We start from the raw sequence: 14929 nt of genomic DNA, 5'->3' as shown, positions 1-14929 counted from the left end.
ACCTAGTTCAGGATAAGGCCAGGCCAAGGTGCAAATATTACAAGGGAAATTACAACGGGATGAGGGAAGAGATGAGGGGTATCAAGTGGCCTGACTCATTCAGGCACAAGAACGCAGACACTACGCTAAATATCATAACTAGTAAAGAGACCCATTTGATCGATAAATATATACCCAAGACCAAACCCAGTGCTTCTAGGAATACGAGGGGATCCTTACACATGAACCATGCGGCGGACGACAAAGTTAAGAAGAAAACCCAGAAATTCAAGACGTGGGTTGGGTCAAACGATGGGCAAGACAGGAGGATGTATGCAAGAGCCAGAAACCAAGCAAAGATAGAGTGTAGAAGGGCTGAAAAGGAGTTCCAGAGGCTGGTTGCAAGCAAGGTCAAGTCAAACCCAAAGGCATTTTACCGCTATGCAAAGTCGAAATTAAAAACCCGAGTAGGAGTATCAGACCTGAGGCTTGAAGGTGGTAGTTACGCAGATTCTGACCAGGATAAAGTTGTGGCATTGAACAGCTTCTTTTCCTCGGTGTTCACAAGAGAGGATGCAACTAACCTTCCTGCGTTTGAGGACAGACTGTTCGACACAGCACTGACCCACATTGTGTTCACAGAAGAGGGTATTAGAAATAAACTGTCAAAGCTAAAGGTCCATAAGAGTCCCTGACATGGTGCATCCTAGAGTGCTAAGAGAGTTGTGCAGCGCCCCTGAAGATCCTGTTTTGTAAATGCCTGGATAAACAAATGGTCCCCAGTGAATGGAATGTGGCTTATGTGAGTCCTATCTTCAAGAATGGCGATAGTCACTCCACGAACAACTATAGACCGGTGAACCTGACCAGCATAATATGTAAAGTGTCTATTATGGAATAAATTATGTTTGTGTTTACCTTTACTATAAATATTATCTTGTTCTAATTGGGTTTTGCTTTGTTCGTTGCAGATGTATATGGATTTATGAGTTGAATAAAGCCTTGATTACTGAAGGTGTTTGATCTCATACGACAATTTATTCAACTCATATTCTACTAGCAACATGGAATGTATACTCTGCCCCGACAAGCTTGGTGATGATCAAAATTCCCCAGCTGCTGAGAAGGAATACAAGCATTGGCGTAAAACTTTTGAAAACTTTATTGATGAGTGTGGAGACAGAGCACCTGACAAACTACGATGTTTGACAAAATATGTGTCTGCTGTTGTTTATGAATACTTCGCTGATGCTACGGAGTTTGAAACAGCTATACAAGTGTTGGAAAAGGTATATGTGAAAAAGAAAAATGAGATATTCGCCAGACACCAGCTCGCCACAAGACGTCAGCGTCCTTCCGAAACACTAGATGAATTTCTTCGCGACTTGCACAGACTCAGCAAAGATTGTACTATAAAAGCTGTCACAGCCGAATTATATCGTGAAGAGTTAGTACGGGATGCCTTCATCAACGGACTGTCTTCTGAAAATATACGTCAACGACTATTGGAAAATCAGGCTCTCACACTCTCTCAAGCCTTTGATCAAGCTAGATCCTTGAATCTTGCACAGCGTACTTCGGAAGCCTTCCAGCCACTAGGCCCTGTTATTGCAGCAACTTCAGGATGTGTGGAGGAAACTGTTAAGTTACCGTACACTAATCAACAAGATATACGTCCAGTTGAGGACTCAACACTTGCTAGTATGACCACTAAGAAACGATGTTGGTTTTGTGGTGGCAGTCTTCACTTACGGGCGAGATGTCCAGCTAAAGATAGTGATTACTCTTCATGTGGAAAAAGAGAGCACTGGGCAAAAGTCTGTCAGACTAAGGGTAAGAAACAGGTCACGGCATCAATTTCATCTCCTACTCTTTGTGCCATCTCAGCTGCTGTTCCTCATTGCCTGAATTGCTCTGCTACAAACTTAAAGATAAATGGAAGACGAATCTCCGGCCTTATTGATTCGGCAAGTTCTGAGAGTTTCATTGACAAGAGAGTGACCCATCGGCTTAAGCTTCACATCAAACCCATTTCCCAAAGTATAACCCTGGCAACGTCTTCTTCAACGGCTTCTGTGATAGGTGAATGTACGGTGGATCTCTATATGAATGACAGTCATTATCCAAACACATGTCTGGGCGTCATTGAGAATCTTTGTGGTGTTATTCTCGGCATAGATTACCAAAAACAACACTCTTCAGTTACCATAGAGTATGGAGGACCCAGACCTGAGCTCAAGATTTCCAACATTGGTAACAAGCCTGTATGTAGTCTGGCATCAGCAGGTATGTCAGAACCACTGTTATTTGCACACATGAGAGGAGATGCAAAGCCAATAGTCACCAAATCTAGGAAGCTTAGCCCTGATGACCAAAAGTTCACAACCTAAGAAATACAACGCTTACTGTCCGAAGGCATCATAGAATCAAGTATATCACCTTGGCGTGCACAGGTGGTGATTGCAAGGCTGTCACAGAAAAAGAATGTGCATCGACTACTCTTCTACGGTGAACATTTACACCAATCTCGACGCATATCCAGTGCCAAACAGTGAAACAATGGTCAACACTCTTGCTAGGTACCATGTGTTCTCAACATTTGATCTAAAGAGCGCATACCATCAACTACGCATTAGCGAGTCTAATAAACCCTTTACTACAGCATTTGAAGCAAATGGCAGGCTGTATCAATTCACACGTGTACCATTTGGTGTCACTAATGGTGTTGCCGTTTTTCGAAGAGCCATAGACAAGTTCGTGGAGGAGGAGAATCTATGTGACACATTTCCCTACCTTGACAATATTACCATAGGTGGTCGGGATCAGAAAGAACATGACACAAATCTTGAGAAATTTCTTGCTGCTGCTGAGGAAAGGAAGCTGATATTCAATACATCCAAATCTACAATATCAGCAACAACAATCAGTCTTCTGGGTTATCAACTTGGAAATGGTCAAATCAAACCAGATCCTGAAAGGCTAAAACCACTGCAAGAACTTCCACCACCTACAAACCGATCGGCTCTTCAACGTGTACTTGGTATGTTTGCTTATTACACTAAGTGGATCCTCTGGACCGTGAAGCGCTCACAGCTTTTGATGACTTGAAGAAACTGCTTGGGGAAGCTGCCCTAAATAGCAATGACCATGCCATCCCATTTGTTGTGGAGTGTGATGCGTCGGATGTGGCCGTGTCTGCTACTTTGAATCAAGCTGGTCGGCCAGTAGCCTTCATGTGTCGGATGTTATCTGGCAGTGATATTCACTATCCTCCTGTTGAGAAGGAGGTGACTGCAATGATTGAAGCGGTGAGAAAATGGTCTCACCTGTTGTTGGGACGGCAATTCACCGTTGTTACTGACCAGCGATCAGTTGCATTTATGCTGGACAATAGTAGGACTAAAGTGAAGAATGACAAGATACAAGGGTGGCGGCTCGAACTCGCTTGTTTCAGCTATTCCATTTGGTATCGGCCAGGTAGAGACAACGTTGCTTCTGACACTTTCACCCGAGCATTCTACGGAGCCATTTTATCGTCAAACCCCGCTGTCATCCATGAAGGGCTCTGCCACCCGGGGGTTGTCAGAATGCTTCATTTTGTCCGGACAAAGAACCTCCCATTTTCTACGGATGTGAAAAAGGTCTGTTCAACTTGTTGTGTATGTGCTGAAATCAAGACATCATTTCACAGGCCTACTGAAAATACCCTTAACAAAGCTACTCAACCAATGGATAGACTGAACATTGACTTCAAAGGTTCTCTTCCATCACGCACGAGAAACTCACATCCCTTCACTGCTGTGGATGAATATTCCAGATTTCCATTTGCTATTCTATGTGCTGACATGACATCCTCAACTGTCATCAGATGTCTGGACACCATCTTCTCGCTTTGTGGTATGGCGAGTTTTGTCCACTCTGATCGAGGAAGGCATTTATGTCTCGTGAAGTGAAAACTCATCTCGCTAGTCGTGGAGTGGCGTCCAGCAAAACTACACCTTACCACCCAACAGGAAACAGTCAAATAGAACGGTACAATGGCATAATCTGGAAGTCCATATGCTTAGCTGCCAAATGTTCCGGATACTGAATGGGAGGCTCTCCTACCTGAAGCACTTCACTCCATTAGATCATTGCTCTCAACAGCCATCAACGTGACTCCACATGAGAGGTTTTTCAATTTTCCAAGACGATCTTGTCAGGGTACATCCTTGCCAACATGGCTAACGACCCCAGGTCCTGTCTTCTTACGCCGATTCATCCGCTCAAGCAAAGGTGACCCTCTCGTTGATGAGGTGGAGCTCCTCGAGGCTAACCAAAGTATGCACACATCAAGTATACAGATGGACGTGAATCTTCAGTTCCCCTCCATGATCTTGCTCCATGCCCTGGTGGAACCTCATCCTCAGACATCTCTGCTGGATCAACCTCACCTTCAGTGGAGCCAGAAACATTGGATAATGGTGAGGGAGTTGCTGCAGGGGGAGATACCGGGACGCCATTGGTGAATCCTAGTATCATGCAGGAGTTACCTCTTTGTCGTTCTACTCAGCAGCGAAGAGAACCCCAGCGATACGGCTATGGTGTTTGATTGATTATGTTGGCAGAGGTGAATGTCATATTATGGAATAAATTATGTTTGTGTTTACCTTTACTCTGAATGTTCTCTTGTTCTAATTGGGTTTTGTTTTGTTCTGTTGCAGATGTATATGGATTTATGAGTTGAATAAAGCCTTGATTACTGAAGGTGTTTGATCTCATACGACATAAAGTACTTGAGAGTATTATCAGAGATGCTGCAATAGAACATCTACTCCGAAACAACCTTGTAAAGGATTGCCAACACGGTTTTATGCCGGGGCGCTCCTGCTTAACACAATTGTTCAAGGTATTGGATATTTGGACCCATATTCTGGAATTAGGTGGTAATATCGAAAATATTTACCTAGATTTTGCCAAGGCTTTCGACAGTGTACCCCAAGAAAGGCTGAAAATCAAACAAGGAAGGGTACGGAATTCGGGGAAATGTCCTAGCGTGAATGGAAGACTTTCTACATGACCGCAAGCAGTGTGTGGTGATTAATGGCACGAAATCATCATCCGTATCTGTCACAAGCGGGGTACCACAGGGCAGTGTATTGGGCCCGCTGTTGTTTGTTTGTTTCATAAATGACATGTCTGACGTTGTACACTCCTCCATACAAATGTTTGCCGATGACGCCAAGTTATTTCGGGAAATCAAGAACCAAGCGGACTGTGAAGAGCTGCAGAAGGACCTCTGTGGGCTCCAAAAATGGTCGAAGAAATGGCTGCTGAGATTCAATGTCACGAAGTGTAAGAGGATGCACCTGGGGCGTACCAACGGTAAGGAGGCGTATCATATGTCCCAACGGGATGAAGAAACTGCTCTATTTGAGACTGAATGTGAGAAGGACCTAGGTGTGTATGTTAACAATGAGCTGCAGTTCTCGGGCCATTGCGAGAAGAAGGTAAATTAGGCAAATAAATTATTGGGTCTTATAAGAAGGTCGTTCAGATATCTAGACGGTCCGTCCCTCGTAACGATCTTCAAGAGTGAAGTGCTTCCCCATCTGGAGTACTGTCACCCCGTCTGGTCCCCGAGATATACTAGGGACTGCCAGTTGGTTGAAAATGTTCAAAGGGGGGCCACCAGACTGGTGCCTGCACTTCGGCACCTCAGCTACCCTGAGAGATTGGAGCGCCTGAACTTGCCTAGCTTATACTACAGACGGGCAAGGGGGGACCTAATTGAGGTGTATAAGCATCTCAAGGGGCACTACTCAGTCTAGTGTCCTTACTTGGAGCTGGCGGACGCTCGCCCCACAAGGGGTCACAGCTCAAGATTGAAGAAGCCGCAAGCCCAGAAAACTGTGAGGGCAAACTTTTTCGGAGTGAGAGTTGTGAACTCTTGGAACAATCTACCAGAAAGTGTTGTGACGACACCGAGTGTGAGCTCTTTCAAGACAAGACTTGACCAACACTGGAGCAGGTTCATGTACATTCAGGAGCCGGTGCATGCCCAGTACTTGCCAACAGTGCGTAACAGAGACGTGACCGATCGCCCAAGCGGCTAACGAGCCGATCAGTGGTGAAGAGGATAAAAGTAAAAAGTAAAAAAGGGTTCGACCCACGTGAGAATGGTGTTATCCAGCGTGACCCTACCAAACACCACAGGTTTCCCGGTCCCCGGTTTCCTCCTGTACTAACACTGGATAAACCGCCCAAATGGCTAGTAAGCTGATAAGTTGCGAATATGATAAAAAAAAACAAAGTTGTATAACTTTCTGGGCGGTATCTCTGAAAAGAAACGAGTTTATTTTTTAAAATCCAAAAGTAAGACAGAGTGATTAATGTAATTACTGTATCAAGTTTACCAGTGTTTAGGGTAAAGGTAAAGACTAATGTTCAATCTTTTACTTATGTCTTCAACCAGTAGTTTCTTACCAAGACTGGGGCAAAGTTGCTTGAAAACAACTCATGATATTTATTCAAACAATGAAATATTTAGCATTGATATAACGGGAGTGATATTATTTTGGGTGAGGGATCTATCCATCCATCCTTTTATTCTTTTCATCATCCGTGAACTGTGTTGATTAAGTCTGGCCTTCAAAGAGCTCACATGCGGTGCCATCACAGCACTCTGGCAGATTGTTCTAAGAGTTTACAATTCTCACTCCGAAAAAGTTTGCCCTCACTGTTTTCTGGACTAGTGGCTTCTTCAACCTTGTGCTATGATCCTTTTTTGGGAGAGTGTACTTTCGACCTAGAAGTGCCCTCTGAGATGTTTATACACTTCGATTAGGTCGCCCTTTGCCCGTCTGTAGTGTAAGTTAGGCAATTAAAGGAGTCCTTGTTGAAAGTAGCTACCTTGATAAAAGTTGCTATCTCAACAATCTAAACAGCTGTTGAGTGAGTATTATTCATTCTTCACATACATAATGAAATGAAAATTTTTGCAACATGTCTTGCTAATTATTTATGATGAACACACTAAAGAATTATTATTATTATTATTATTATTATTATTATTATTATTATTATTATTATTATTATTATTATTATTATTATTATTATTATTATTATTATTATTACAGTATACTTCATTATTTTTTCTGGTGCATGGCAGTAGTATATGAAATCAACAAAATTAATTTAGTTTCCGCTACATCCGGAAGAAACCTTGTGCCTTAATATTATTTTTAATACTATTTACACCACAAGCAAGTTCTCCGACATCGCCAATAGGACAGACAAGTTCTTACAAAGATACACGGAGAATGTTTCAGGGCTTACTTGTTGGTTGTAAAACATTAAATTGGGTTAAACAAATGGCCCAGTGTTTTTACTTTTACCACATAACCTTAAAGTATAACAAGAGTTTACATTAATGTTTCTGCGTGACTTCCTAATAACCGTCTGTTCTACAACCTCTAATGGTATTATTTTTTGTCAAGTTAGTCGTGGATTTAGTTTTTGTGATCTCATGAAGATTAGGCACCCCCAAATGCTACCCTAACCTAACCAACTTACTTCACTTGATGTTAAGTAACGGAAACAAACCTAACCTGATCTAATCTAATCTAACCCCTCCATTTAGCGTTTGGGTGTTTAATCATTGAGTGAAATGAGCTGGGTTGCCTAATCTTCATAAAATCCAGTTATGTTATTCGAAAAATACCTAGTTAGAGTTACATCGGGATTCCCCTCCTTTTTTACTTTATTTACTTTATCCTCTTCGCCAATGATCCGCTCATTAGCTGCTTGGGCGATCGGTCACGTCTCTGTTACGCACTGTTGGCAAGTATTGGACATGCACTGTCTCCTGAATGTATCTGAACCTGCTCCAGTGTTGGTAAAGTCTGGCCTTGAAAGAGTTCACACTCGGTGCCGTCACAACACCTCTCATTCCGAAAAAGTTTGCCCTCACAGTTTTCTGGACTTGCAGTTTCTTCAACCTTAAGCTGTGACCCATAGTAGGACGAGCATCCGCCAGCTCCAGATAAGAAAACTCGACTGAGTAGTGCCCTTTGAGGTGTTACACCTCAATTGGGTCTCCCTTTGCCCGTCTGTAGCATTAGCTAGGCAATTGCAAGCGCTCTAATCTCTCTGGGTTGCTGAGGTGCCGAAGTGCCGGCACCAGTCTGGTGGCCTTCCTTTGGACATTTTCAATCAACTGACAGTCCCTAGCATATCTCGGGGATCAGGCGGGGTGACAATACTCCAAGCGGGGAATCACCCCGCTCTTGAAGATCGCTACGAGGGATGTCTGAACGACCTTCTTATCAGACCTAATAATTTAGTTGCTTGGTTCACTTTCTTCTCACAATGGCCCGAGAACTTTAGTTCATTGTCAACATATACACGCAGGTCCTTTTCGCATTCAGTCCCAATCAATGCAGTTTCTTCCTCCCGCTGGGACATACAGTATGATACGCCCCCTTACCGTTGGTACGTCCATTCGTGACATTGAATCTTAGCAGCCATTTCTTCGACCATTCTTGAAGCTCACAGGTATGTCTCTGCAGTTCTTCACAGTCTGTTCGGTTCTTAATTTCCCTAAATAACTTGGCATCGTCCGCAAACATTTGTTTGGAGGAGTGTATAGCTTCTGGCATGTAATTAATGAAGCAAACAAACAACAGTGGGCCCAATACACTGCCCTGTGGTACCCCGCTTGTCACGGATACACAAGGCAATTTCGTGCTTGCTTGCGATCGTAGAAAAAGTCACCGATCCACGCTAGGACACTCCCCAGAATCCCGTACCCCTCCAAGGCAAGCTCATTGAATTTATCACACAGTGTATACATGAGTTACTCCCATGTGCCCAAGAGTTTCTTTTGTGAGAACTCTCTTCCCCACAGAGCTCTCCAGCGCTAACACAGCAATTCACGACATACTGCTGTACAAGACACATTCCTCTAGGTGCTCTTTTGAATTTTACCATTAATGTACAAACTATAAACCACTGAAGGCAATTACATAATAAACACAAGAACCACCCAGTCTACTGGCCGTCTCAGCTCCCTTTGAACATCATTGTGACTTCACCATTCAGTTAAAACTTTAAATAAAGACAAAATTGTTACACCACCCTCACAACCTCCCCCTTCTGCCACCTGAAGTTTCTCGTTCACAAACTGTTATTTGACACCACAACCGCATCAAGCTCATACGACTTCACAGTGAACACCATTGTAAGATCGTCTACGAAATGTGTTTAGCTTGTATGTTCACTCTTTATTTCTTCTTTTTGTGTGGTACTGTATTTACAATGAATGCATTAGATACATAATCCTCTCCCTCAGGTCATTATATATTTGTATTTCTTCAGCGTTTAGCTGCTGTATTTTTAAATAAAACGTTAATTATTATTATTATTATTATTATTATTATTATTATTATTATTATTATTGTTATTATTATTATTATTATTATTATTATTATTATTATTATTATTATTATTATTATTATTATTATTAATACAGTATTGAGTAGAGTACAAGTAATTAAAACTATTTTATCACCTTAATTGCATATCCAACTCAGAGAGGGAATCAGACACGTGATCATTATACATATAAACAAGGCTACCACTTATATATTAGCTTCTTATGTAATTATGTTTAATGTTGGATTTGCAGCTTTATTATCAAGTGTAATCACATCTTAACTTATAAGGAACATATAATATACTGTATGTAAGTAGATCATAATTTCGCCATATAATAAGTGTTTTAGTTTGAGGCCATGAAAAAGAAGACGGACAGATATATTAGTAGAGATATATAAATCTTATTTTTCAATTCCGATTTCAAAGTGATCCAGGCAGCTGAAGCTCCTAAAAAGATAATGGCGAAAATTAATATATAACCAGGTTTTTTTTTTACGCCTGTGTCAGGTCTGCTTAACTTTTCGTTTGTGCCCCTGTGCGGGTGAGAATTTAATTTTTCGTTATAACATTTCATCATTAAACATATTTTTTAAGAAATTGTGGGTCACCTGAAAAATATATCTTTAGCTTATTTCACCTGATGATTCAACACCCAAGCACTACCTGGAGGGGGGGGGGGTAGGTTTCTGATGACAAAGGGACTTAGAAGTATGAAATAAGACTGACCCCCAAATATTAAGTCAGGTTACCTTACAGCACTGGATCACCTCAACAGGTTTGTGCAACTTTCTCTAACTGTATTTAATGTCAATGTTTTCCAGTATATGACGTTCTGTTATCGGCTCAGAACGTCTCTACGGAAGACTTGAGGCAGCTATCCTCCTCCACCTATATACCTGTACTTGATTTTATTTATGAAAACCTGATGTGTACAGTTAGCAGTGTTTTCTAGTCCCCCTCGTCTCAGGTTTCCAGCCTCTGGAGAGCTGAGTGCAGTCATTTATTGTCGGCAACAAGTCGGTTAAAAATTCTGGTAATTTCATACATCGTCTGCGAGTTTAATTGCGTCAATGAAATGATGATTAATCAGGTACCCAAAATACTCAATATCCGCTTCAGAGGCAATACCTGAAGTTGTTTAGGGCGTGGTACCTTGAGCTGCCCACACAAGGGCAACACTCTGGCCTGCCAGAGGAGCGAGTCAATATTTTCTTAAACTTTATTTTTCTTATATTTTTAAAGTTCATCATTTAATAAATTTGTGTTGTTTACTGAAGAAAACAAAACATTAAAAGGTCACTTTAGAATCAGGACTAGTTGATGTCATTACTGTCATTAACTAATGGTAAATCTAAGCCAGATCTCATGAAAACTGGATGTAGGTTAACATTACTTTGACACCGAGGTGGCCTGGTGGTGGACCTTTGGACTCTTGGACTTGGAGCCTCAGTAGTCAGTACACAATCATCACTACGCACAGCTGGTTGTGGCGCCAGGTGGTGTATGAAGACATGATATGATACCTTAGAGCTGCTTCATCCCGTTGGACTAGGTTAGGTTAGGTTAGGAAGGATATCCGACCATAACCCCACACTCTGTGGAACTGATCAGTCACTGTCACTTCAGGAGTTCATCGTTAACACGACGCTGTTTCTGGAGTAATTTACTGTCCTGTACATGACGTAATTGCGTAACTAAAGGACCTAGAATAACTAGGTGAACATTTAAGGTGATCATTTAATAAGGTATAAACATCGTATCTGGGAGACATGAGAGTATATTGCACGTATTGCAAGAATATATTAATAACACATCCACTCAATAATAGAAAGGGAAATCTTACAAAGCCATAAGACATTTATTCTGTTTGGCGATTTTATTGAATATCTATCTATCTATCTATCTATCTATCTATCCAATGCTCAAGCAAAACATTCCTCTTCCGGGTCTGAACTTTGCCTTCGTAAGTTCTAATAATACCGAGAGACACTTATCCCCGGTGACTCAGAGAAGGATTATGAAATAGAGAAGGAATGCGTGTTGTAAGCGGAAGCAACAATTTATTGTATTGTTTCGAAATGTTCAGTTTGCGTCATCTGCAATAATTGACCTTGTGTTGTTGCTCCAGCAGTGTTGAGTAGTGAGAGATGTTGTGTTGCTACTGTGTGAATGTTCTTGTAAATAAATAAATAATTAATTAATTAAATAAATAAATAAATAAATAAATAACTGTATCTGTCATGTGCGTGTGTGTGTGTATGTGTGTGTGATGTTTTCTGTACATTATTGCCAACATTATCAAGTTTACTCCAATTCCTAGGGTTTTTCCTTTTTCACTTAAAAACAAAAGAAAAAACATCTCAGCCCGGGAACAGGTATCAATATTCCTCGTAAACGCGGTCTTGTCTTTCACCACAGAAATCCTGGTTTGATTACTCTGAGGTCGGAGGTGAGAACTTTTTTTTCTCCCCACGTAGTCAGGTTTCCTTTTAATATGTTGGTATATAAATAGTGAACAGGGTAAATAGACAGATTATTGTTGGTATATAGTGAACAGGGTAAATAGACAGATTATTGTTGGTATATAGTGAACAGGGTAAATAGACAGATTATTGTTAGTATATAGTGAACAGGGTAAATAGACAGATTATTGTTGGTATATAGTGAACAGGGTAAATAGACAGATTATTGTTGGTATATAGTGAACAGGGTAAATAGACAGATTATTGTTGGTATATAGTGAACAGGGTAAATAGACAGATTATTGTTAGTATATAGTGAACAGGGTAAATAGACAGATTATTGTTGGTATATAGTGAACAGGGTAAATAGACAGATTATTGTTAGTATATAGTGAACAGGGTAAATAGACAGATTATTGTTGGTATATAGTGAACAGGGTAAATAGACAGATTATTGTTAGTATATAGTGAACAGGGTAAATAGACAGATTATTGTTAGTATATAGTGAACAGGGTAAATAGACAGATTATTGTTAGTATATAGTGAACAGGGTAAATAGACAGATTATTGTTGGTATATAGTGAACAGGGTAAATAGACAGATTATTGTTAGTATATAGTGAACAGGGTAAATAGACAGATTATTGTTGGTATATAGTGAACAGGGTAAATAGACAGATTATTGTTGGTATATAGTGAACAGGGTAAATAGACAGATTATTGTTGGTATATAGTGAACAGGGTAAATAGACAGATTATTGTTAGTATATAGTGAACAGGGTAAATAGACAGATTATTGTTAGTATATAGTGAACAGGGTAAATAGACAGATTATTGTTAGTATATAGTGAACAGGTAAATAGACAGATTATTGTTAGTATATAGTGAACAGGGTAAATAGACAGATTATTGTTAGTATATAGTGAACAGGGTAAATAGACAGATTATTGTTAGTATATAGTGAACAGAGTAAATAGACAGATTATTGTTGGTATATAGTGAACAGGGTAAATAGACAGATTATTGTTAGTATATAGTGAACAGGGTAAATAGACAGATTATTGTTAGTATATAGTGAACAGGGTAAATAGACAGATTATTGTTAGTATATAGTGAACAGGGTAAATAGACAGATTATTGTTGGTATATAGTGAACAGGGTAAATAGACAGATTATTGTTAGTATATAGTGAACAGGGTAAATAGACAGATTATTGTTAGTATATAGTGAACAGGGTAAATAGACAGATTATTGTTAGTATATAGTGAACAGAGTAAATAGACAGATTATTGTTGTATATAGTGAACAGGGTAAATAGACAGATTATTGTTAATATAGTGAACAGGGTAAATAGACAGATTATTGTTAGTTTATAGTGAACATAGTAAATAGACAGATTATTGTTAGTATATAGTGAACAGGGTAAATAGACAGATTATTGTTAGTATATAGTGAACAGGGTAAATAGACAGATTATTGTTAGTTTATAGTGAACAGAGTAAATAGACAGATTATTGTTAGTATATAGTGAACAGAGTAAATAGACAGATTATTGTTAGTATATAGTGAACAGGGTAAATAGACAGATTATTGTTGGTATATAGTGAACAGGGTAAATAGACAGATTATTGTTAGTTTATAGTGAACAGGGTAAATAGTTATTCCTGCTAATAATATATATTTAGACTTTCATTTTAATAACTTTATTTCCTAATGTGTGGTGAGCGCCGGTCAGTGTGGCACCGATGCAAGGACGTTGTTGATCCCCTCCAGCCACTGAACGACCTCCACCAGAACAGGCTCAAATCCTTCACTCACAGAAAGATCTCGATGGGAAAGCCACTGAGAGATCTATAGCCACATTGAGTTAGAAACACAACCAATATTTTATGATTAGTTATCAGTGCGTGAAATCCCTTGATATATCTGTCAATACTGTTGCGGATTTCATGAATGTGATTTACTTAAAGTCGGTAGGTTAGGTTAACTTAGGCTTGGTTAGGTCAGGTTAGGTTACGCTTGACTTGGTTAGGTTAGGTTAGGTTATGCTTGGTTTGGGTAGGTTGGTTCAGGTTAGGTTAAGTTAGGTTAAATTTGGTTTGGTTAGGTTAGGTTAGGTTAGGTTAGTTAGAGAGATACTCGTTACCAGTGATAGAGACGACATCGGGGTGCTATAAGTGACATCACAATGTAAGGACCAATCACATCTGTTAAAACTGACTGACAAAACGTTTTAGGGAGAACAAAAATAGATCTTCACCCAGCACGCACTAAAGTTTATGAATCTATTAGCAAATGTATGACACTCGACATGAAAAGGTACTGAGGCACGATCATGACAGAGCACAACAGTTCCCCGGAGGGTGCTGTATACCTTCGTTAGAGAGAGAGAGAGCGAGCTACCCGTCAGCAGGTTTACAGTATGTACGTGTGTAGGAGAGTCCAGTACGAGTAGTCGTGTCCTGTTTCTGTAATTTCTCTCATGTGTTATCATGAGAATATTCATCATGCGTTTACCAACCTTGTAATACTTCTCTTACACGAGGAAAAACTATGGTCATCCATTAATAAAGTTTGAATGTCTAGCCGTCAAATACTTCCTCCTCTTGTTATCAAACTGCTATCCTTGATTCTTAAAAAAGGCCTCTTATTGAAGACTTAATAATTTATGGTCCTAGAATGATCCAAATACAACACCTGTCGTCAATCACACTCTCTAAGGTTTAATTCAAGAACTGGGCACCGGATAGAACTTTTGTCTACATTTTGTTGTATCCGCTATGACCTACAATACTGTTATCCCTTTGTGTATGAACCTCTGCCCTGCGTGGCAGTGAGAACCGAGAAGTGATAGCACTCACAGTGTCAAGACCTGACTGAATTACTCAGAATAGGCAAATTATACTCCAAGCTTTGCCAATAAAGTTGTTAAACCTAAAACAAAATCACTCTGTCCTCAACGACAGTCAGAAGTGTATTGTATGTATGTGTGTACAGGTAGTGTGTTATTGGGCCAACAAAATAATACACACAATAAAGGTCCTTATACTCTCGCTCTCCCTATCTCTCAT

At 40.1% G+C, this 14929-nt stretch overlaps 1 protein-coding gene across 1 annotated transcript; it reads left to right on the top strand.

Annotated features, from left to right (window-relative positions):
• The first annotated feature begins 1043 nt into the window (after positions 1-1043).
• On the top strand, positions 1044-2369 carry LOC121858392. Its single transcript, XM_042354837.1, has one exon. The coding sequence runs from the start codon at positions 1044-1046 to the stop codon at positions 2367-2369; it is 1326 nt and encodes a 441-aa protein (XP_042210771.1).
• The last annotated feature ends 12560 nt before the right edge of the window (positions 2370-14929 follow it).

This window comes from Homarus americanus, unplaced genomic scaffold (assembly GCF_018991925.1).
Source record: "Homarus americanus isolate GMGI-L3 unplaced genomic scaffold, GMGI_Hamer_2.0 scaffold57980, whole genome shotgun sequence".
Lineage (NCBI taxonomy): Eukaryota > Metazoa > Arthropoda > Malacostraca > Decapoda > Nephropidae > Homarus > Homarus americanus.
Note: the sequence above shows the minus strand (reverse complement) of the source record. Positions and strands in the feature narration are given on the sequence as shown.

Bases quoted from the DNA above. Each gene is read 5' to 3' on its own strand.
- LOC121858392 (XM_042354837.1), top strand. From the start codon at position 1,044: ATGGAATGTATACTCTGCCCCGACAAGCTTGGTGATGATCAAAATTCC.